Source organism: Haliaeetus albicilla, chromosome Z (assembly GCF_947461875.1).
Source record: "Haliaeetus albicilla chromosome Z, bHalAlb1.1, whole genome shotgun sequence".
Taxonomy (NCBI): domain Eukaryota; kingdom Metazoa; phylum Chordata; class Aves; order Accipitriformes; family Accipitridae; genus Haliaeetus; species Haliaeetus albicilla.
This window is the reverse complement of record NC_091516.1, coordinates 51875326-51900840: the sequence shown is the minus strand read 5'-3', so window position 1 is coordinate 51900840 and position 25515 is coordinate 51875326. Positions and strand designations below refer to the sequence as shown.

Below are 25515 nucleotides of genomic sequence, written 5' to 3'. Positions count from 1 at the left end.
ATCACCACAACAGCTTGGAACCTACAGTAAGCATTGCCACAAAACATGACATGTACCAGCCAACTGCACACAAGCCATTTCAAGCCATAGGCAGACAGCAGCTGCTGCTGTTTCAAGAGAAAAAGGGTAAACAAAGACCACAGCATGGGATCAGCAGATTACTAGCCAGACAAGAACTAGAAACCCCCTTATCTCTGCCCAAGGAGTGCACAATACTGAGGGGGATTATAACAGGAATTGCTGACTTCAGCACAACCTACACTAGCTCCTGGTACTCACTGCTAGTAGCCGCAGTATCCGGCAATAAAGAGCCCCATTTTTAGATGGATGTGTATACTTGGCATGGTACAAAGGAAGAAGAGGATATATGTCAAACCAAGAGAGTGATTTCCAGCAAACAATGCATCTAACAAATGTGTGCTTAAAGGCATCACAAGAACTATATTTAACCCAGAATTTACAGCTGAGGAAGGGAGAAACCAACAGCTTCAGCCACTTTGCCTTCCTATTCCAGGTTCCTCCTTCCTCTGACAGGTGAATAACCATTCCCAGAGATTTCACCTTCTTGTGTGGTAGTCCAATCAAGCCTTCCCCAACCCTCAGCATGTTCAAGAGCTTCTCATGCCCAAGTAGGTGGAACAGAATGAGAGAAGCTGACACAGGATTGTTTAATTGTACCTTTGATCTCTAAGTTTCCTTCTAGGTTTTTTTGCAAGAAAGTAGTTTGGTTTTAATACTGATGTTTCTGTCATAGTTACAAACGACTTAATTTCAACTAACAAAAATCTTGGAAGGGCTGAATCTGTGCCTGAATCAGTGTTGGACTTACTGGAAAGGACTTCTGATCACATACATTATCCTTTTTAAATTAATGGGACATGGTTATTGTATATAATACAAGACAAAACACATGTGTAATAGAACAGAAAGTTATTTTAAGAGCCTCCCACACAATTAAGCTGATGTGAAAAACCTTTTATGAAAATTTTCATGCTTCCTGAAGAGAAACCTAAGGTATTTTTAGATGAAAGAACAAAAAAAAATCTGGTTTAGGTTCGAAAAACCTAAATTGCTACGGAATGGTCCTCATATTGGTGATGGCAACAAAAACACACCAAGCAATATAGACAACGTGACAGTATAGGCGCAATATTACATTCAAATTCACATGAGTCAAAGGTATTTGCCTTCACATTTTTAAGACAACAGCAGCAAAGTTCTCAAAGGAACACTACATTAGAATAAAATGTTATACTTGGCCACTTCTGAAACTTGTTTTGAGGCCTGTACAGGCAACATGCCTCCAAACTAAGCTAGTGTTCAGCCAATTAGAAAAAAGTAAAGTAAAGTGTGACTAAAGATTTGTAGATGTATCAAGAAAGGTACGTGTCTACTCTGAACTATAGCATCAACTATACTTGACCAACCGCCCCCCAAACCAAACCATTCTTCAGAAAATATTAATCCAATGGATTAAGAGAAAAAAATAAGCAATAACATATTTCTGCCCATGACTTGTTTAATGTATTCTATTAAAAAACACTGAAATACTAGAACTGTGTAGATTTACAATATGAAAAGTGGTTTTTTCATGTTACCATGTACAAAAGCTAGTACTGTACATGAAAATACCTGGAAGACCCAGAATGTCTTAAATTCTTCTTAACTCAAAGTTAATAGAAGTTTACTTATGCAGCCAGCCCCAGCTATCCAAAATGCATGAAAGCCAATAAGCTGACAGCCATGTCTTTTTCCTCTCAGCAGTGTGAAGCACATATAACTGTTCTCCTTGGGTTTCAGCCCATGAGGTGCTGAATATTTTGGTCCTGACCCAATAATGCACTTAAATTATTAAATCCTTAAACAACCAGCACTAGACAGACTGGAGTTTCTTCATCCACTTCTACTTTATGCCAGCAAACAGTCTAGTCCTAGTACTTGTACAAGTAACCAGAAAAGACAAATCATTCTGTTCTTCTCAAGGAACGACACTGCAGCTAACCTCATCCAGTGAAAAAACTAAGAGTTTATAGTGTTCTGAAATATCCATAATGTTATACAAACACACACCCATTAAACAGAGGTCTCCCTCCTCTCCCCCAGAATGGTAAAGTCTCTCCTATACAAATTGTCTTCCAAGGTCCAGAAACAATTGCAAAAAAATTTCATTTACAATTTGAAAATATCATTCCTAAGCAATGTTCTGTAATTTTACTTAGAGGTGGCCAAATATAAGGTTTTTTTTGCAATATAAGGTCTCTTATGTCTTTTCTATCACTTGATGCCTGAAAAAAAAAAAAAAAGGGTAGTTCTGAGTTTACTTTTCTGCTTCAGTTTCTTCCTGCACTCTCAAGGCTAACAGGCTTTATCTGAGATGAACGTCACACCTGAGAGTGGGATGACAACCAGAAAACATCAAGAATTTACTTTGTAAATTCTATCTCAGGTAAGAATCTATTTTAAATATACCTGATCATATTGCTATCAACAAATTACCACATACCTGCACAAAGTGGGTCTAGTGAATGAATGATAGCAATAAATGAAATCATAGATACAAGCTATACCTCAGTCCAAGTGGAGCTCTTTCATGCCAGGAGAACCCTAGCAAGTTGAAATGTGAATCTAATCCATTAAGATCAAAATGGCTCAAAGCAAAAGGAAAAAAATTATTTACATGTGCCCAAATGTATACAATAGCTTTGAGATTTTACTGCATTAAGAAATTTGCTTCCGAATTCCCTCAAGTTTAAGCAGCACTGCTAAAGTGGAAAGGGAGTCATTAAAAACACACCAAAACCAGTTGTGTATGTTGCTTAAATTATGCATCAACAAATGTCAAAGTAAGAAATCCAGCTTAAAAAAGAATAAAGTGAAATGTATTTAAGTTGAGCTTTCAAGGCCTCTCCAATACCTACAAGAAAAACATGGAACTAAGTAATGTTTCAGTTCTCACTGATCTTCTTTCCTTTCCTCGTTTTAGGGCACACCAAAAGCATTGGTTTCATTTTATAGTTACTTGGCAGTCTTCTAACCAAGAAATTACCATGGCAACAGAGTATTCTAAACCTTAATTTTTGGTGTTATTTGGCAACAAGAGAGTTTTAAAATTCAAAACACCTGCAGTTGGATTACTTATTAGCCAGAACTAACAATAGTACATAATCTTTTGAGTGAATAATTTAAGTGAAAAAATGTTTCTGGAACTTCATTACAAATATTTCTCTCTATTATCTGGAATGTCAGCTTGAAAGATCTAATGATTTTTAGATTCTTAGGAAAAGTTAGGAATTGCCAAGTTTACTTTTTTTTTCTGTTTTAGAAAAAGAATCACTATATTACAGTATATATTTTATACATGTCAGAATATCTGGAAATACCCAGTCTTAGACTTATTACAGCTTCATATATCTGTATTATAAAACCATGTATAAGTAGGGAGGTAAAGGCAGCAAGAACAACATAAATGCACTTATGTGGAGTATCAGGGTTCAGTTGTTTAGTTCCAGGACAGTTTTACACAAATATATATCCACAGAAAAGAAAACCCACACACATTCTAACCTTACAAAAAAACAAAACAAAGTGAGTTTTCAGCCAGATCAGTTTCCTGAACTGTTGTTTCCCCTTATGGTCCCAGGAATACTAGCTAATTCCAGGGCAAAAGAGCAAAGTGAGAATGTACAGAAGGAGACAGAGATGAGCTACAACAAACCAGACGATGATAAATGAGCTATGCCTGTATTTAATATAACAATCAAATCCCAGCATAGAGTGCTAAGGAACACACAGTTTCTTCAGCTAGTGTCTGTGCCATACCAGTGTAGCACTAATCTTGCCTTTGCCTTCCTCAGCTATATGCAAACAGGTTTGAACCAAGTGGACTGAATTATATCACAATATAGCTAGCAAAATGTAGACAAGTTCATGAAACACGAGGCAACTTTTTCTGGATTAAAATATAGCACACTGCTACCCAAAGATAGCCAGAGGCAACCCGCAAAGCAAAACACCCGCAGCCTCTCAGGCCTCTGGGCACCACCCCATCAGGTTCCTGAGGGGGGGTGCTAAAGATGAATGGGAAAAAGCACACTGCCCACTTGGGCATGTTTCCGCCTTTCTCATGGGAAAAGTAACGCACATACTCCTTGTGAGTTACTGTCAAACACTTCCTCCACGGTCTGTCCATGCTGCTTTCTTTGTACTTTCTCAACCAAAGCACTGAAATACAAGTTTCTTTTTTTAATACAGCACCGTATTTTCTCCTGCATGGAGAACAGTTGTCATTTCTAGCATAATTTCTGCAAGTGGAAACCACAATGAGTACTCAGACTGCTAGCAAAGATCACTTTCATCTAAAGGTTTTGAAAAGCAATTCTGAATATCTCAGATAGTTGGGAGAGAATAAAGCTATTCTAGAATTACTTGTTTGTTGCCAGAGACCAAAATTTAATGGATTTACTGCTTCAAAGTCAGTGTCTCACTGTATGGAGTCAGGCTTTATGTAGTACTTCAGAAAGCATTTGAGCTCTCAAGTCCAAACCAGGATCATGAGCTGGCTAGACAAATTTCTAAACCCTAAACAAACAGCAGTAGTTCTAAACGTCCAGATAAGAAACAACCATGATAAACTAGCCCAAAGATGCTATATTACATAAATCGGTGCATAGGTCACCACATGGAAATAAAAATTAAACAAGTCTTCCAAACCAGAAGACTACCTCAAGGCGATTTCTAACCCTGTATTTAATTGATCAGCTGGACATGAGTTTGAAAACCCCCAGTTAGCACTCGGCTAACAGTATTTCCATGGAATGTTGCAGGGGAATGTGATCAAGGCAGTCAACACAGCCAAGCTCAAATCAATGGATTTCTTAATTAGACGAGAGCTCTAGCTAGAAGCCACATGTGAATTTCACACCCCCTTACGCTTTGATTTCACAGGAAGACAGTAATAGCAGAAGCTACAGTAGCGATGTAAGAATTATCAGGATGAACACACATGAATAAACAATAAGTGGTGAGGCGTTTTTCCCCTTTTCTCTTCAGATGGCGAACTGTTTAAAAGCAGATGAAAAACAGAACACTGCTCCCATGGCAACATTGTGAATCGCTACATTACTAGCATAATCTGAAGCATAACACCATACCTTAACTATACTGACTCACAAACAATCTGTGTAATTTTTTGCATTAATTATACAAATCACAAACATTATCCAAACCTGTAAAGTTGAACTGCTATCATGAAAAGAAAATTGTGGCAAAACTGGGTATAACACCTTTCACATAACCAAGTCAGAAATGCAACAACAGTGTTTCTACTATTAACTGGGGCGGTCGTGGTGGTGATTGCTTTGTCTTGGAATTGTTATTCCTTTTTTTTAGGTGTTTCTTCTCCTTTAAAGATGCAGTGTCATGTTGCTACTTCCTTTTCTTCCACTTCAAGTAAGATAGGCACATTTCTGCAGAAACTGCAGAGTTGTTAAAAAGAGACAGTCAAAAGAGGTTTACAAACTTATAAACCTGTTCTGAGGCTATTTTAAAAATACAGCATGACTCAGGTTAATGTCTAGTTTTAAAAGATTAACCTCCTTTTATCTAAAAATGAGCCTGAGTAATGCTGTTAGGCACTCGCCACCCTTTCACTTACCACAGTATTAGCCTAACCACCAGCAAGGAGCCAGAACTCTCTCTTCTGACTGCCTGGTACCAGATCAGCAAGTGCTTTAAACACAAGTTAAATTCAGTCCATCTGTAAAAGCCCCAAAACATCACGGGATGGGTTTGTCTGACAGAACTAAGAGATGCAAGACTCCTTGCTACATAAGCCAGCAAGATGTCTATGAAGTACCAAACCCTTTGCAACAAAATGTAAAACTGAAGCATCTGAATAAGTATCACTCCATCTTGCAAGAAAAGCAGCAGCAGAACAACCAGTTGGCAGTTCAGCTGAAAGGACAAACCAGTGTATCAGATCATCTTCCCTTATTCTACCTCAGTTTGATTGTGTCAGTCATAGGGTATCAGCCACTTGAAAAAGCGCATTGTTGAAATGTTTACAAGAGGGGAATGCCAAGAGAGTGAATAAACTTTGGCAAACTGTAAACACAGTGCTGTTTCCCTTATATTCTTCTCTACCTTCCCTCATTTACGTTTACCTCCACACAGCACCTGACTGTTGAATATTCATAAAATCATAGAATAGTTCAGGTTGGAAGGAACCTTTAGAGGTCACCTAGTCCAACCCCCCTGCAATAAGCAGGGACTTCAACTAGAGCACATTGCTCAGAGCCCCATCCAGCCTGACCCTGAATGTTTCCAGGGATGTGGCATCTACCACCTCTCTGGGCAACCACTTCCAGTGTTTCACCACCTTCATCATAAAAAATTTCTTCCTTATGTCCAATCTAAATCTACCCTCTTTCAGTTTAAAACCATTACCCCTTGTCCTATTGCTACAGGCCCTACTAAAAAGTCTGTCCCCATCTTCCCTATAAGCCCCCTTTAAGTATTGAAAGGCTGCAATAAGGTCTCCTCAGAGCCTTCTCTTCTCCAGGCTAAACAACCCCAACTCTCAGCCTTTCTTCACAGGAGAGGTGTTCCAGCCCTCTGATCATTTTTGTGGCCCTCCTCTGGACCCGCTCCAACAGGTCTGTGCCTTTTTTTGTACTGGGGACCCCACAGCTGGACGCAGTACTCCAGGTGGGGTCTCACCAGAGCGAAGCAGAGGGGCACAGAGTCACCTCCCTCAACCTGCTGGCCACACTTCTTTTGATGCAGCCCACGATACGGTTGGCTTTCTGGACTGTGAGCGCACATTGCCAGTTCATGTCCAGTTCTTCATCCACCGGTATCTCCTTCTCCTCCCCGCAGGGCTGCTCTCAATCCCCTTATGCCCCAGTCTGTACTGATACTGGGGCTTGCCCTGACCCAGGTGCAGGACCTTGCACTTAGCCCTGTTGAACCTCATGAAGTTCAAAATAACAGGCTAGTAAATTGCACATGATTAGATGCACATTTCAAGCTACCTCATACCATTCTTCTGGCCAACCAGTTGTTCTTTGCATGCTACAGTTCACTTTCAAGGAACTACATGACTTCAGCATTCGTGGATCATCCATCCCTCATCAACAGGCCTCCAATAACCTATGGCCAAACGGCCAACTGTTATACTGTCTCACTCAGATTAGCATGCAAGTGTGCTTTAGCATTAAGTAAAACATCAAGATTAATTTTTGAACCACAACAAAGCTGCTCAGCTCCAGCTGTAAGATCAGTCTGCTGAGGTAGGGTACTAATTAGAGATGGAATGGGAATGGGGCAATAGAGAGGGTGACAGTTGTATGCCAATTAGCCATACAAGAATGCATGCTGCCCCTTCTTTTTGCGCTGGTAGAACTGATCTCATATTATTCACGCATTCATTTATTTTGGAAGTGGTTTGTACAACATCCACTGAAAGCAATTACTTGCAGCCAGAAAGGTGGCATAGCTTATGATGGGCTTTAGAAGCAAGCAGAGAATCAGCACCTGAGCTGACTCAAAGCTTAAGATGGAAATTCTGAAGACTGCCAGCCAAGCTGACTCTTCTATGTATAATTTTGATTTTTAATAGTTTAGACTTGAAGTTCTTTAAACATTACATCAATTTGTATAGCTAATTTTATGTAACACTAATGTTATGATAAATTATTTACATGCTCAAAAAAAAGAAGGAAAGCATAATCTATCCTACATCTTAAACATACTGTGTTCGTATCATCTTATAAGTCCCACCTTCTCAACTTTGTTTCAAAATTTAGATTTTCAAAATTTGTTTGCTGCTCAGCGTTTCCAATTGAGTTTAATTAATGATCATTTTTGCAAAGCGATGGTGGTATTGGCCTCCTAACTCACCAGAGAAAACCTCAAGAGTCCTGAAAGCCAATAAATTACAACTTTTCTCAGCTATCCTGAAAGAGTGGAACATTAAAACTGTGTATTCTCAAATTAAATTTGTTAACCTGGTTTCTGAAGAAATTAAGTTTGTCAGCACATTGTTTGCCTGTCAGTATCCCTCCCCAGTAACTTCTGGGCTTACTAAACAGAAACCAAGTTTGACAAGCACAGGCCAGAGCTCCTACATATTTTGTAAAAACTGGTAGCCAAGTAGGAGATAAAGACTAAAATTAGCATCCCTAGCACAGAAGAAATACACAAGCAGAATTCAAATCTTTTTCATTTTTGCTGCCAATTAGTACATGCAGACTCATTCACTAGCACGTCTGGCTCTGAACCAGCTATAGAACACCAGTCACATCTCCTGATCAGCCAAACAGGTGGGAGACACAGGCCATAACTAGTTACTGATTAGCGCTCAAAAGGAGCAACTCCAAGGACAATAGACTGAAAAAGTACAGAGACAAAAGAATAACTGAGGATACTGGCATGAAGTTTTAAGGAATACTGGACTCAAAGCTGTAAGACGCCAGGTATCATTGGTTCTGCAACTTGAACATACAGTATGTTTTATTCTTACCATGTTCTTTAGACTGATGTTTTTGACCTTTTGACCTTCAGCTTACACTAGTCTCACATGCTAAGAAAACAGGGAAAGAATGGGAAGTCAGTGCAACATTATAGCAGCACAATATTTGCCAAAAACTCGTATCTTAGTATTACCAGAAAATGCATTATTTCTGTGAATCTGTCATTCAACACAACCGCTCAATTTGTACTAAGACTCATCCACTTCAAAATTTCTATTTTAGTGTCACTATGTAGTTGTTGTTATGAAGGCATAAAGGAATCATAAAGGAAAAACAGTTTCAAGTTCATTAAATAAAACAAAACTCAGCATTACCTGAGGAATGATCAAGTTGGAGAAATACCTGTTAAATCATTTCTCAGTTTCTCTATAAATCCGAAGGCTAAAAAATGAACTAAATACCACCATTTTTAGATTGTCTATAAAGTATACGTATAACCTGTTTTTGTGAAAAATTAAAAGTAACTGATCTTACTATGACAAAAAAATAATAAAATTTTTTTAAAAAATCTAAACTACTTTTCTTCAAACTCCTCATCAGTTATGTTTGTCCCTGTCCATACATGGAAGAGTAATAAGTATAGGAAACCACAAGGCAGGAAGGTTCTTTAGGTATGTGAAAACTCCCATCAAAATATGGGAAGGTCTCAACTATAAACTCCTGCTGCTGAAGTGAAACTCAATATTGAGTTTAGTTAAGTTTAATTAACTTTTGGACAGAAGCAAACACCACCTCAAGTTAAATCTTGCAACAGTTAAAGCTAATTTTCACCATATGAGTAAGTATCACCAGTGCTGATGCAAGCTGGAGAAATAAGCAGTTCTCCTGGAGCTACACTATCTTCACAAGCCAAAGGAATTTCTGTTGTGCAAGTATACTTTAAACTAAGAATAAAATTTTGTCCTGTCTCTAATCTGTAACTCCCAAGAGTTCCTACTTCCTCGTCTGATGCTCAAATATGTCACTTGTAAAGTTTAGACTGGAAAAAAAAAAAAAATCTATATAACTAGCATCACAAGATCATAACAAAAACCATCACACAGAAAATAAGTAGAGAGGTACATCATGGAATGACAGAGTATAAGAAAAGCAAGGAATGATGTCTAGTCCAATAAAATGATCAAATAAAAGTTACAGTGAGTGAAGTTCCAGGGAGGGGAAAAAAATAGAAAAAATCGTAAGCACTTTTTTCTATGCCTGGAAAAAAAAAAGCTGTGGTGCTAAACATGTAATAAGGATTTCACATTCATGTTTTCAAAGGAAGAAATCCGCTATTAAAAAAAGAAATGAAAGAACAAGAAAACAGGGAAAGAACAGAAAAGTTGTGTATGTAGTTTTCCACTTTCAAAATATTTTGTACCTTTGCATACCTTCTTAAAAAAACCTCTTGTCTATTCCTTATTTAAAAAATGCTAACAAAAGCAGATTCAGACTTCTACTAATGGACTATAAAGTCCAGCACAAGGTTTTTCATGTTCCCTAGCACAAGGCCACTAGCATGCATATAAAATACACATATCACAACACATCCAATGAGCACAACCCCTCTTCAGACCTAGGGTAGACCAATGATGGTCAAAAGCCATGGCTTCAGGGACCACACTGATAACGATAGATGTAAGGGAAATCCAGATTTGCATCACAGATTTTTCTGACTTACTCAAACAGGATGAATACTCAGCCTCTGTCAAAGACTACTAAAATCACCAGAATGTGAGATGAGCTTCTGTTGGCTTCAAATGTTCTTCAATATTATTGGCCTGCCAGACTCTGAAACAGTAAACTACTTCCCCCAAAAAGCCTGCTCTTCCATTAAGGTGATTTCTGTTATCATGTCTCTATGACTTGTCTTTTTGTGGGAACTCTTTATCTCACACAGCAATTACAGATTAGGCCAAAAAAGTCTTAAAAAGTGAGGTATTTTAACAGCACTACCATATAACATACTTTTCAGTCTTTTTGGAAGGACAGGAAGAATTACCTGGAGAATTACCTTGCTACATCAGTTAGTGTTCTTCCCTGAGAACAGATAAAAAAAAAACCAAAAAACCAAACCAAACACATTTTAATTATCAGAATTTTTCATAAACACAAACACATGGGAAAGTCAGTGTTTGGAAAAAAAAAAAAAAAAAAAAGAAAAAATCTAATAATCTGCACTCTTCCTGGAAGTTTCTTCATGACATAAAATAGAAACTGGGGAAAAGGACAAGTATGAAAAGTAGAAGGAATAAAGAACTTAAAATATCCCTGCCAGATGACTGACAGACACTATTCTTTTGTTTAAAAACTATACCTTCAAGCAATTAGTTCTCCACCAGGCAGCTGCCAAGACACCAGATCCACAAGAGGTTGTGTAACTATCCCAGTATTAGTTACTAACAACTTAAAGCAGTGCTTGAAGGTTCCTGCAAAATCTTCTTTTTTGTAACAGAACAAGGGCTCTCACATTACCCATCTATTTTACGTATGGTATGTTTATTGTCCAGCCATTTAGAACTTCTCTCCCATACTAAGTGCCAGTTCTGTTGGGGGATTCCCTTCTTCTAAAGCTTGCTGCTTTCTTCTTCAGTCTCCAGCTTTTTCATACTGAACATGTCTCCTTTCCTTATGAGCTCTCCTCATTCCTCATCCTACTTCCTCTTGTTCAACACATCGCATAACCCACCTATCATTTTTGACTGTTGCAGTACTTTAAATATTACCAGCTATCTCTCTCTTCCCTTCTTCTATCATTCTCATCATTTCTGAACTGCTCCACAAGCAAGCAATCACTTAACTGCCTTTTTGCTTTATATCGCCTGGAATTCCTATTTTATCGTGCAACTAAGTGTCAGTTACACTCTCCTGCTCCTATGCGACTCATTTCCTTTGCAGCAGTCCCTTAGTGATTTTTGCTTCTGGATGAAATCCCTTATTCATTCCTTTGAACCAGTTGCTATTAAAAACAGTTCTTACCAGCCTCTCATGCAACCAGTCTCTATTCACCCATTCCTTCCTACATTAGCATTATCTGTACATGACCTCAGACTTATTCTGATGTGCTCTCATAAAACAGCAAAGAGGAACTGTAGAATCATTTAGGTTAGAAAGACGCTTAAGATAACCACGTCTAACTGTTAACCTAGCACTGCCAAGTCACACCACTACACCATGTCCCTAAGCACCACATCTACACGTCTTTTAAACACCTCCAGGGATGGTGACTCAACCGCTTCCCTGGCAGCCCACTCCAATGTTTGACAACCCCCTCAGTAAAAAAAAATTTCCTAATATCCAACCTAAATCTCCCTTGCCTCAGCTTGAGGCCATTTCCTCTTGTCCTATCTCCAGCCACCTGACAGAAGAGACCAGCACCCACCTCACTACAACCCCCTTTCAGGTAGTTGTAGAGAGTGATAAGGTCTCCCCTCAGCCTCCTCTTTTCTAGACTAAACAGCCCCAGCTCCCTCAGCCGCTCCTCATAAGACTTGTGCTCCAGGCCCCTCACCAACTTGGTTGCCCTCCTCTGGACACGCTCCAGCACCTCCATGTCTTTCCTGCAGTGAGGGGCCCAAAACTGAACACAGCACTCGAGGTGCGGCCTCACCAGTGCCGAATACAGGGGAACAATCACCTCCCTGCTCCTGCTGGCCACACTATTTCTGATACAGGCCAGGATGCGATTGGCCTTCTTGGCCACCTGGGCACACTGCTGGCTCATATTCAGCCGGCTGTCAACCAGCACCCCCAGGTCTTTCTCTGCCGGGCAGCTTTCCAGCCACTCTCCCCGAAGCCTGTAGCACTGCATGGGGTTACTGTGACTGAAGTGCAGGACCCGGCACTTGGCCTTGTTGAACCTCATACGACTGGCCTCAGCCCATCGATCCAGCCTGTCCAGATCCCTCTGTAGAGCCTTTCTTCCCTCAAGCAGATCAATGCTCCCACCCAACTTGGTGTCATCTGCACAGTGACCGAGGGTGCACTCGATCCCCTCATCCAGATAGTTGATAAAGTTATTAAACAGAACTGGCCCTAATACTGAGTGCTGGGGAACGCCACTTGTGACCCGCCACCAACTGCATTTAACTCCATTCATCACAACTCCTTGGGCCCAGCCATCCAGCCAGTTTTTTTAACCAGCAGAGAGTACACCCATCCAAGCCGTGGGCAGCCAGTTTTTCCAGGAGAATGCTGTGAGAAACAGTGTCAAAGGCCCTGCTAAAGTCTAGGTAGGAAACATCCACAGCCTTTCCCTCATCCACAAAACAGGTCACCTTATCATAGAAGGGGAGCAGGTTAGTAAAGCAGGACCTACTTTTCATAAACCCATGCTGACTGGGTCTGATCACCTGGTTGTCCTGTACGTGCCACGTGATGGCACTCAAGTTGATCTGCTCCACAACCTTCCCCGGCACTGAGGTCGGACTGACAGGCTTGTACTTCCCCAGATCCTCCTTCCTGCCCTTCCTGTAGATGGGCATCACATTCGCTAACTGCCACCCAGCTGGGACCTCCCCGGTTAGCCAGGACTGCTGACAAATGATTGAAAGGGGCTCCGTGAGCACTTCCACCAGCTCCCTCAGTACTCCTGGGTGGATCCCAAGGGTATACTGATTCTGAAAACAATGAAGATAGCCTGTCATCACAGTAAAATTTTTGAGATGCCATATGACACATCATAATGGCATACAAATTTAATGGAAAACATTCCCTAACCACTTAGAGGTTCAGATATCCATATTCAGCATTTACTGGTAGCTCTATGCCAGTGATACACTGTATGTATTGCTTATACAAAAATCTCATTTCTGTTTGCCCTGCTCCACCATTAGCTTTAAATAATTTGTTTTCTTTAAAAGGGGTGGGCCTTCTTGTGAACACTTACTTTCAAGACAAAATAAATTTAATTTCAATATTTTTAGTTTAAAGAGTACTAAGAGTTATATCCTGAGGATTAAGTTTTGTTTTCCATTGTCAGTTTTATTTTTCTGGCTAGTTTTCATTCTCTCTTGAAATTATCAAGGTCAGAATCTAGAGAAATGAGCTAAAAACTACTAAACTGCAGAAGAAAAAAAAAAAGAAGAGAAATAATGAAGGAATAAACACAATTTTATAACCATTTTAAAGCATGTTTGGAGACTTTTATTTGAGACTGGCCTGTTCTCTTTATTAGAGTTATTTGGAAACTGAGTAAGCCAAATCATAAGATGGCACTCTTTTTCTAAAATAGCTTCCAAAGAAAGAGCTATTCCAGATTCACTACTTACATTTGCACCTTACACACATATCTTTTAGGAGAAAGACATCCCTAATTCCAACATTTGACTCATTAAAAACAGGAAACAAAAAGTCCCTCACATTTTACTCTTCACTGAGCTCCTGCTTCTACTGGAATATTACTCATTTCTGCTCCTAGGAAGGGCAATAAATTTTTGAGACTGAACTCTTTCACACTGTATCTATCTTAAAGACCTTGCAATCTAATTTGTCACCCTACCAAGCTGCTGTACAATAATATCTTAAATTCATAGTTGTCTAATTCAATGTTTGCTTGACCACAGATAAAAAGAATTTAAACAAGTCTACAAACATACAATGAACTAGTTTCCAACACAACTGAATGAATCCAACCAGATCTCTAGATAGTACACTCAAAACTTACAATTTGTGAATTAGAGCCCCTAGTTTATATTTGGTGTCATGGAAATCTCAGTATCAAGCTTACTGGTGATTGAAAGGGAAGTTCTCTAACAGCCATTATGCAAATATTCTGCTGGACCCAATTTTGACCTGTTTACTCAACACAAAAATTACAAAACAGAAAAGCATGCCTCTAAGTCAGGTGACTGCAGAACAGAAAATACACCAGAATAAAAATGAACAGAATATTCGCATTTTAAAAAAGTGATAATTGATTTACATTCTAAGGGGTTAGTTTTGAATATATTTATACACACACACACACACTTCATTTGGTATTAATGCCATATGAACAAGCATGTACCCCTGACCCATCTTTGCAACGGAAATAATGTAATGGTAATTTTTTTCATAGAAAATCAGCACAAGAATTTAAAACCCCTTTCTCTTATGCAATTTAAATGACAATCAAAAAAGTCACTGAACTTAGTAGCTGGGTACTTTCGTGCTGAAAACCCTAACTAAAAAACTCTTCCCTTAATTGCTCTTCACTAGTGACCTCGACAGCGTAAGACAAACTGAAAGGAATTTTATCATTGCCATACCAATTGGCAATTGGCAATAAATTCACAACTGATTACTATTCTCTTTCTAGGAATAACCCCCCCCCAAAGACCCCAAATTCTATTAGGAAAAAACCCACCACCACCCCTTCCCTTCTACGCCCATTTCAGCCTTGCTTCATTCTTCATTTGGCAGCAAGCTTCAGGCCCAGCAAAGCAAAGGTTGCAGAAAGATGTCTGCAATGACAGCAGTAAGCACATTTACTGTAATAGAACCATTTTTTTAAATTGTTATTTTATGCGTGCATATATACCCATAAATTACAGCTGATAAAAGACTATACTGTGTCCTGCAAGTATCTCACAGTTCTTTTAAAATAAAAGTTACAAAGTTTCCCATGACCATGTTTGCATGTTTTTTTCATTATTGTACACTACCACACCAAGGAACCACAGATGTTTTGTTTTATGAGAGCATCTTACTAGTCTACGTGGCCTACCACACACACTTTATATAAACCACTTGAGCTAAGGAAAAGTTTTAATTTCTGTCCTGAAGTACAGTAGTTTGATAACGGCTGTATACAACACTGCCAGAAGCAAAAACCTGCATAGTTTGCCATGTTTAATTGCTTCAGTAATGTGCTGAAACAAAATCTGTGTGTGCTGTTAATATTAGTATAACTGATGATGTGGCAACTCTAGAAACTTTAAAAACAGCTGCTGGAACAGTTCCTAGGGAAAAAAAAGCCACAATTCCTCAGAATTCTATCTCACAGAGTATAAGTTTGGAAATTTCATAAGCTTTCAAAAGACCTTTTCCTTAGGACATTTACATGGTCTGTAAAAGAATGTCAGTAATTTAACACTTGAACTGTTTTAAGCAGAATTCAAGCCCAGTCTAGCACAACTTTCTTCTACTTCAAGAAAATGTTGTGCTTAGAATTATTTGTTAGTAACACAAGTAATGCAAGAATTTTTACATGCATTTCCATAGAGCTAAAATGACTGCTGTATTCCAGAGTTTAAAAAGAAAGTCCTGTATGCTTTCTAACTTCGCACAGACTTGTAATTTACAGAAAAAAGTACTGATTTGCCAGTATACTGAGAAATAAACTGATGGAAAAGATTAGCTATTTGTTTTTTAATTGTGTAGAAATTTATTCTTTCTCAGTTCTCATAACTTGTTTATATGCCTTTCAAGGCTTTAGGCCGATTTCAGTGACATATATGAGACTGTATGACCAGCTTCAAGGAAGTATTTAAGACCACATGCAAGCCAGGGATATGCAAATCTTAGCAGCGCCAGAATTCAGTCACAGCTTCAGTTTTGACCACAGAGGATCCTAGGCACCTGTACTTTTTCCAAAGTATGTAAGTGCTAAACACTTCACCTTAAGAATAATTCTGAAGTGGTCACAGATGAACCTAAAGCTGACTTAAGCTGCACAAGAGACTGTCTCTCTGATACAGCTTAACAATACCGTCAGATAGCTAATAACAGTACTAGAACTCGCGTCCACCATCTGAGGAACAGTCTAGATGTTGGGACACTTAGCAGAACTGAAAAGCCTAAAATTACAAGCCTTCTTCAATGAGAGGGAGTCTAGGACAAATGCTTCTACTTCAAGCAAGTGGCTTGGCCAGCATGCTGGATAGGTGCTGGAACAAACAAAGCTCATAAGCCAGAGACAAAATAGCAAAAGGGAACTCATCTGTAGACCAGCAAGAAGAATTTCCTCAGGGCTAGAGAGTTCTGAGTTCCAATATTTCCTCTGAGGGAGCTCATGCATTTTATGTTAATTGTTGGATAAGCAGCCTTTGGAACACTGCCAAGGACTTTTCCTGTGGAAATGCTCCCATCAGTGAAATACATGACCAGGCTCCCCTCACCCCATAAAATCTCCCTTACTTGCCCGACAGTAGCCCAGCAGTAGTATTTGTTAGTGCTTGTGATGAGTGCACTCTGCTGGTCATTGAGATCACAGGATTCAACACATCTCAGATTGAGGAGACCAATACACCAGCTTTCTCAACTACTGGAAAGTTTTCTAACATCTAAGCCACTAAACAAAAAATGCAGCATTTTCCCCATCAGAGGCAAGCCTTGAAAGAAGGCATGATATTTTGAATTACGAGCAGCAAGACATCTCACAGCTCAGTCCAGTACCAGATACCTGGCCAGATACCTCACCTCATGCCTTACCTCCCCTTTAGGTAGCTATAAAGTCAGTGCACAGGAATATTAAACTGCCCTAAAGGAACTCCTAGATTCCCACACAGCCCCAGGGATAGCACACAGATCTTTGGGGGTAGCTACTTTATTTCAAAGAGAAGCCTGGATCACCACAGTGCGCTGACTGCCCAGTATTTCAGACTGCTTTAAACACCGTAATACCTACAGCACTCAGTCACTGTTATTTTCAAAGTTTCCATCTAGGATTCTTTTTTATCACTGGTAAAGAAGGTCCAGGAATGCACTTAAAAATATCACAACACACCCAAGGTAACACTAGCCTTTTGGATACACTAAAAAATTGAATGCTACCATCAGCTTGTTTATGATAGTGAAAAGCAATTTTAAAGAAAACTCAAGAAAGAAGGCCTAAGTGTTCATTTCTCTGATAACTGTGGGAAATACAACTCCTGAAAAATTACATTTTGCTTTACTTATTACTGGACTGCAACTTGTTTTAAGAGTTCTTTTGCAACAGGTAAGCGACTAGTTTGGTTTTTTTCCCCTTGATATATCCTTGGTCACATTTTCCAAAAATAAATACAAACTTATTTAACACTGAAATTATAAGATTCTTCTTTCAAGCTGATTTGTAACTACTTTCCAATGAACTCACTGTATAACATTATCAAGATCAAACAAATATAAAGGCTCCTTTGGCTTCCTATTTGAACCCTCCAGTTCTCCTGCCCTTGGACAGCCTTGATCACTAGTTAATCTCCTTAACCTAAACACCTGCCAGACAATGTAACTGCACATCATATAACCATCCTGACTATTTTAGGTTTTGCTGGTTGAACACCCTCCCCAAATCTTAGGCTTATTTCACTGCCTAAAGAGAAACACTTAAGTGAGATGAAGAACAGCACAGTTCTACCAGTCCCACAAGACAACTGAACAGCTCACTGTGGTGGAAGGGGGACAGTCTGTCTCCATCCCTCCTCCATGCCCCTCCGATTTACCCCTGGTCCTATGTTCCTGCTGCTCTCATTCTCTGTAAGACCCTGCTACCTTAAATCAGGAGCTGTAAACTCCCCTAACAAAAAATTTACTCTGCTCATAGAAGAGGGAGGCTGGACCATCTGGCTGGAATGTTTGAGAAGCAAGGAGAGTGAGAAGCCGTAGCTTCAGAAACAGTGAGTCCAGCTGTCCGTGAAACCACAGTCAGAGAACCACACTTTGGGGGCACACCAAATGTGTCTGCAACACCACACACTGAACAGCAAAGCAATTGTCCACAAAATGCCTTATATTAAAGGACTTTCAATGTTAAAACTGTCCCAGTATCTATAGTCTAAAATGTGGAAAAAAATAAGTCATTAATAAACAAAACCTCGAAGTCATCTTAAGTCAATGAAAACACAGTGAGGTGTATCACATCTGAGTGATGTGGCAGTCATAATGCTGAAGAAGGCTGAAAATAAGAAAGATCTTAAGTAACTGCAAGTAAATACCATGGAGAACTCTTAAACTCACTTTGTATGGAATATTTCTCTGCAAAAATGGTAATCATTCAATGACAAGAACACTTCCAAGTTAATTTCATTTTGGATCAATTTAAAATTGACGTTTATACAAGCATGTTGGACCTACTGTATCAACAACAAAAATATATCATGCACTAAGGACTGGCATGGGTAAATAATCAGGTTTTTCACGTTTAAGGCATTTTACAAAAATCATGATGCAGTTCCTGGCTATACAAGTCAATTCAGTTTCAGGAGGAATGTACGACCCTCTTCAAATTCCCCCCTTCCCATTCTTTAATAATTCCACCTGATATCCCAGTCAGACCGTGGTTTTTTTCACTGCTATACAGAAACTTTGATTAGCAAAAGTGATTTATTTCTAAAAGCACGTACTTGGCATTTCAGCAATTTGTGAGTGAAGGCATGTATACATGCAATTTCAGTAACTGTTTTTCTATTTACATTTGTATCTTAGATGTGTCTGACCACCTAACGATGAACATGACACCTACCCATGCTACACCAGACCAACCCAGCCTTTACATAAGCATCTCCAAATATACATTTACTTCTGGGTGCACTGTGATACAAGGTGCAAGTTTCACAGAATAACAGATACATCTCAGACTGCAGTTTCAGACTTTCAGAGACTGTATGTCAGTCTTTCTTCACAAGGTAAGGTTAGTTCCCATGGCTTTTTGTCTGATTTTTTTCATCATCAGCCACGCTATCCATCTCTGACTTTGCCGTACACCAGTCTAAATCCTTAGCCAAATGTCCAGGTTTCTTTCTAAACATGTCATTCATCTAAATTGTAGTCCAGATAACTCAGAGGTCATGACGTCAGTCCTAAATCTAAAGAGTAAAAGGGCCTGACTATTGCCACACTGAGTATCACAGCACAAAGTGTTGGGACCCAAACCACTACTGAATGGAATCCACCACTTTGAGCTTCATTACTAAGCTCCCTACGTAACATTTTTTAAATCTGCACTTTGTTTAGCAGACTGAAAAATGTGTGTGCACACTATTACTCTGAAGACATATTTTTTATCTTGACTCTACCTTTTAGGGAAAAAAAAAAAAGAGCACTTCAGTTGTGTATGACAAGCATTATGGAGACATCAGCTTTTATTATCTAAAAAACATAGCTTTGTAAATAAAGCTCAACCTTTTCTAATTCAGTAAGAGGTCCACAACATTTTTATAGAGAGAAATTATTTTGGATGCATGCAATTCATTATTAAATACAAATTTAAGAGAAAAATTCACCTATTCATCTGATACCAAAGCTTCCATACCCAAACAGGTTTGGCAAATTCCATTCATCCTATGGACACGAACAACTCTCAACTCTGAGATTTAAATTTGCATCACATAATATGATGCCTTACTAATATTCAACTTCAGCCATTACAGCGCTTGTGTAGATACACAGTACAATACTTTTTAAAATGATTCATGGAGAGATCATTTGCATTAGATTCATGGGCTTTCTGCAGCTTAATTCCTTAAGGTATTTGTAAGCAGAATTTAATTCAAAAATAAATATAAAAAAAAGCGGAGCAGAGTGAAAACTGTATTTGTTGTAATCACACCATATTGATAGCAGAGTATAATTATAAAAACAGAACAACATAATTTAAGAAGCATGGGTTCTGAAAACACACAAATCTGTGTTGGTTCCCATTCAAAAGCTTCAGTTTTGTACTACTGTATATTGCTGATCGACAATGATCATTTTTCACATTAAACATGAGCTATCTCCCTTTAAACTTGCCCTTGTCCATGGCAGTTGATGATAACGTGCTGCCATCTAGCAAATGTTCCCAGAAAAGTTTAACTTTGGAAGGTATTCTGGGACAAGACACCTGAAAATTCTTAGAAAGCTTTTTAAAATAGGAAACATATACCCGCCGCAACAGTTTTTTAAAAAGATTCATTCAGCCTGCATGCTTATAAAATTAAACACGAGATGAGAATCAATTAGGCTTAATACAAACCCTAAAAAAGCATGATCATATGCAGTTGATACATTACCATTTCAAAACTGAACTTTTTCATTCTACAAGTTATATTTTCCCTTGTATAAAAGAACATGATGAGTAGAAAATGGTATGATATACTGCATTTTCCCCTTCTTTCTCAAAAACTCTAGCCTTCATTGTTTAACTTTGTTCTAACTTTCTGCAGTCTTTAATTCCTCCCTGCAGTCCCCACCTCTTCCTTGGGCACAGAAATGAAAATGCAGTAATCCCGTACAGGCATGGGACGTCTGAATTACAAAAACATTTGTGTTTTTTAACTCTTTTAAATCTTTATTTTTCAGTCACGCAGTCACACTGAAACTGTATGATGTTATTTACCAGCAGTAAGATGATGGCTTCTTAAAATTACTGGACCTTGCTAACTGTGGGTTTTGCCAAGATCTTGGGTTTTTTCTGTTATTATCTAGGTATATATGCAATTAGAGAAAAAGAAAAAGAACAGTTATACACTTTTGGCACAATACCCATTTGTTAACATGGACATAACGTGAGTTTCTGAAGCTGTTACACTGATATAAACAACTTTACATGAAAAAATAAAAGAAATTATTAATAGAATGTCTAAACTAATTATTCTGTGAATAACTGAATAATTATGACTGACTTCTTATATTTTTCTGTCTTATTTCACCTCATCACAACAACTGCAATTCCCTCTTATTTTCACCCAGGATCCCTCCACTGTACAGTAACTTCAGGTCTCATTCATATAGTCACCTAAACAGTATGACATTTTCATTCTTTGTTCCCTATTAGATCAGAACAGTTGGGAGCATGTCGCTTCATGGAGGCATTATTCTTTAACCAAATGATAATTTAACAAAAACCCCAACAATTTTTGAGGTCTCTACTCCTTTCCAAATTCTTTGAAATTAGCCAATGAATTCAAAAGCTGTCAGAAAGGAGACACACGTCACACTCCTTTATTTGTCTCATTTCCTTGGAAGATTAGATTTTCACAGTAATAAGATTCAACTTCCAAGTTTCTTTGGTGATAAGTTAAATCATCACCCAATTAAATGTCGTTTAATTTCAAAACACATATACACTACTTCATTATAACACAGGAACCAAAAGCTTGATTTTTACACTGTACTAACAAAATGTCCCCTTAAGAGTGTGAGGGTTCTTTTGTTTTCACCAGGACAGTAATACCAAAACAACTCCTGCCATTGAATTACACTGAACTGAAGCTACCTACTCAAGTGGTAATTACCCTTCCCATTCAGAAACAAGATAAACAAGTATATCTTATCTGTAGAAAGCAGATGCTGTGCAATTCTTACCTATGACAATACAGTTCATAGGAATGTTGTAGACACTCCAGAACAAAGAAATGTTTGGACATCGATAACTATTTTTGTTAGTTACTAGTATCAAACATGTAACAAAAAGTAATGAAAATAAAGGTCAATTAACATTAAGAAAGGTGCCAAATTATGTTACTGAGAAACACTGGTCTTAGTCTATATATTCTTCCTGTAAAAAAAAGATGAATTTGTAAAAAAAATTTTGAAACTTGTCATCCTAGAATTACTTAAGACTCCAGTATTTAGCAGGCCATTATAGTTTATGATATTAATGAATAGCAGAAGCCTGTCTTTGCCAGAATTAAATACCAGAGTACATAAATATAATACAGCTGAATTTACAAGGCCTTACACAGAACTACTGTAAATCTAGCTAAGACAAACAAGTTTATCAGCTATGTAAGGGTCACAAAGTTCTTTCTGCAACAACTACCATCATACCAATTTGATATAGCCTAATGGGGGAAGAAACTTCTATGATCCCTAGCATTCGTTGATTGCAGAATGCCAAAGGTGTATAGCGTAGAGCTGCTCTGTAATTACAGTAAATCTTTCCCTTAGCAAATTGGAAGAATACACAAGAAAAATCCAACAGTTTGTCTAAAACATTAGACTTCGTAAAATCATTGCTTTATTCATGCTCAAATTCCACCATGTCACCTTTATTAGCAGAAGATCAGTATTTCTTACCAGTAAAATGCATTCTTACAAGAGCATCTCAGTAATAAATACACAGAGGCTATCCAGGTATTGGTAAAGAAAACATCTATTTCAGATTTTATGATTAGTCACCACAGTAATTAATACAGCTCTGATGCTTATGAAAAGGCATCCATGTAGAAATGGAAAAGTTGTTTAATCTGTTCACACTAGGTCTCCATCCTACTCTTAGCCAGCTGACCTTATCCCTCTTGATGAGATGACATCCAGGATTTCAGTCTCTGTACTACCTTACGTCTCAGATGGACCTGTTATCAGAGAGTGCCTACTTTTTGTCTGAGCCCTGATGAAAGCTTCCACCTCCAGAAAATCTAGGAATTTACTTTCATTTTCCTCTTAGGATAGAGTGATGTTTGAACCATAAGAAGGAACGGCATCCCCAGTGTCCTTACAGAAATTTTTCAATATTTTGTACAGAAACTCACTGAATTCTGTCTTTTTCTGAAGAACTGTTTGGGCATTCCTCAGTCAAATAATGTGTCTTTTTTTCATGCCTTGTTATACAAGTATGTCTTTGGTGAAAGACTATGAATCACCACCTCAATCATTTGAAAAAGATCCCCACTTCAACAATAAATGAAACACTCTCTTCTTTCTTTGATGACTCACTGGTATATTTCAATGTGAAATCACTCACATTTGACCTTACATTTGTTAATAGCAAGTAGCAAAAGCTTGTAATAAATTACAGTGTAGATACCTGTATTTTACGTAGTATCAAACTACATTTTCTCTGATGAACAGGCTACCTCTCACTAAATTCTTGACTTGCAAATCAACCTCTCTCAAGAGTTACTAAGTGCCTAGAACATAAAACTTATTTTAACTACAAGCGCAATCTGAGAATGCTTGTATAATCTGTCCTTTTGGTTCTGCCAATGACAAATAGTAATTTTAACCATACTGTGAATTATCTAGGAATCCTGGAAGGGCACAACGCCATCTGCAGAAGCTGATACAACACATGCTCAGCAGAACGGTCAGCTACTCTTTAGGTGTTGCAGCAACAATTTAAAGAGGCTGGTTTAGTTGTGCCAGACTCAGCGTACACAATGATTTGCAAATGTGCAGTCAAAACCTACCACAAATGAAACGCACCTAGCTAATTTAATTCATGCTACAGAGTGGGAAAAAATTCTGAAAGAAATGTGAACCACCAAACTTCTTACAGAACAGGAGAAAGTTAGCTCTAACCCACTGATTTCTCATTCTCAGCCCCTCTGCCTCCCAGAAAATAGGGCATCATATCTTTGCTACCCAGGAGACAGTCACCTGAAACTTAAGCAGGTCCACTAGAATCACCTGCAAAACTTCAGTGTGAACACAAACATGGTAAGACATGACACGACACGAAGATGATAGGACACCCAATGACAGGATGTTGAACCGAAGCACACGTGTCGACAATTGCGTAGCACTCCCCTAAAGGAGTTTATCTTCGCAAGACAGATCTTTATTTTCATCCCTTAGCGCTTTCGCTGATAGCCAGCAGAGCGCGCAGCGTTTCCCCAGGGGACGGCGACAGCCCCGGCCGCCCCGGGGCCTCCCCCACCGCTCCGCGCAGCCACGCCGGCCCTGGGGAGGGTCGGGCCGCGTCGGGTCGAGTCCGGCCCGGCCCGCTCGCAGGGAGGCACGCCGCTGCACAGCTCTGCCACTTCCCCGCCCTCCCGGTGCCCCGGCCCCCTTCAGCGGCCGCTGCCTCCACCTGCCCCGCCGGGCCCTCCCCGGCTCAAGCCTCCCAACCGCCCCCGACGGCCACCCCAGAAGACGCCTGGGCGGGTGGCTCACCTCGTTGTTGAGGTTCAGCACGGGAGCCATGGCACCGACCCCTGCCCGCAGAGCTCCGCCGTCCTCCGGCCCGGCCCGGCCTTCCGCCGCCGCCTCCTCCCCGAACTCTCCCCACGCCGCTGCGGAGGCAGCGCGAAGCGAAACCGCGCGCATGCGCCGCGCGCGCCGGGGCAGGCCCGCTCCAGGCTGAAGCTCAATGGCCAGAGCCTCTCTAGGCCAGCTCTCGAAGGCCTCGGTCCTCCGGCCCCGCCCCAGCCGCGCGGCTTCCAGGGGACGCCTGCGCGTCTGGCTCGGGCTGAGGCGGCTGGCGGGACCGCAGGCCCCTGCCCCTGCCGGGAGTCCCGTTTCCTTCAGAAATGGGGGTAAAGAGGGTTTTCTGGTGGTTCTCGCGGGTGGTAAGCGGCGTGGGCAGGAGGAGGATCCCGAGCCCAACCCGTCTGAGGCGCATCGGGGGCGACTCTTGGAAAAGAGCTCGCCTCGCATGAGGTTGATCCTGAAACTCCTCACTCGTGCCTTGCGTTTTATGCTGCTGCGTCAGCTGGCTGGACCGTAGACCTGAAAAAGGTGTACGCGTCTGAATCCTTAAACTGCAGACACATCTGCCCCTCCGAATTGTTTATCATCTTAGGAATATTCTGGGATTCTTGCTTTTCTCGTCTTGCTGCTGCCGTTATAGAACCAGCCTAAAAAAAGCTGCATCCGTAAATGGTGAACGGTGCTGCATTTCTAGACTTTGTGCCTTAACCTCCCCTTCTCCTTTTCCCTATGACACAAAACCAGCCTCCATTTTCAAACGGCTTTAAGGTTTTCAGATTGAGCTTTCCGTTTGTGCAGAAGGCAGAGTGTGGGTTGTGCAGAAATGAAGTCATCTGACGCTTCAGCTCTGTAAAACTTTATACACAATTTTAGGCAGCTGCAGTGAAGTGGAGCTGAGCATGTGTTTTGGACTTTGCGAGATCTCAGCCTGAAAAGTTTGGCAAAGTGTCATGAGAACTTTTCCTCATTATTTCATTTATTGTGCTAGAAGGAATTGTTTTAAATTGTTACAAATATTTTTCTATTTTACTGAAACAGGATTTTACACAACTTATGCCTAAATGTAAGCAAGTCTTAGCATGTCTAGAGAATGAATAAGTTCTTGTTTCACATCCCTGTTTATCTGTTGCAGTATTCAAAAGAACTGAGATCATATTTGAAAGTATTTGGGGAAATTGTTTTAAATATAAAA

General features: G+C 39.6%; 1 protein-coding gene across 2 annotated transcripts in view; it reads right to left on the bottom strand.

Annotated features, from left to right (window-relative positions):
- Positions 1–24455, bottom strand: part of SRFBP1 (serum response factor binding protein 1) — a 77232-nt gene extending 52777 nt beyond the window's left edge. For both annotated transcript variants that reach the window (XM_069775788.1, XM_069775789.1), the window contains exon 1: positions 24288–24455. In XM_069775788.1, the coding sequence (XP_069631889.1) occupies positions 24288–24440 (153 nt within the window). In that variant the 5' untranslated portion in view covers positions 24441–24455. The remainder of the gene's footprint in view (positions 1–24287) is intronic.
- Between the last annotated feature and the right edge of the window lie 1060 nt (positions 24456–25515).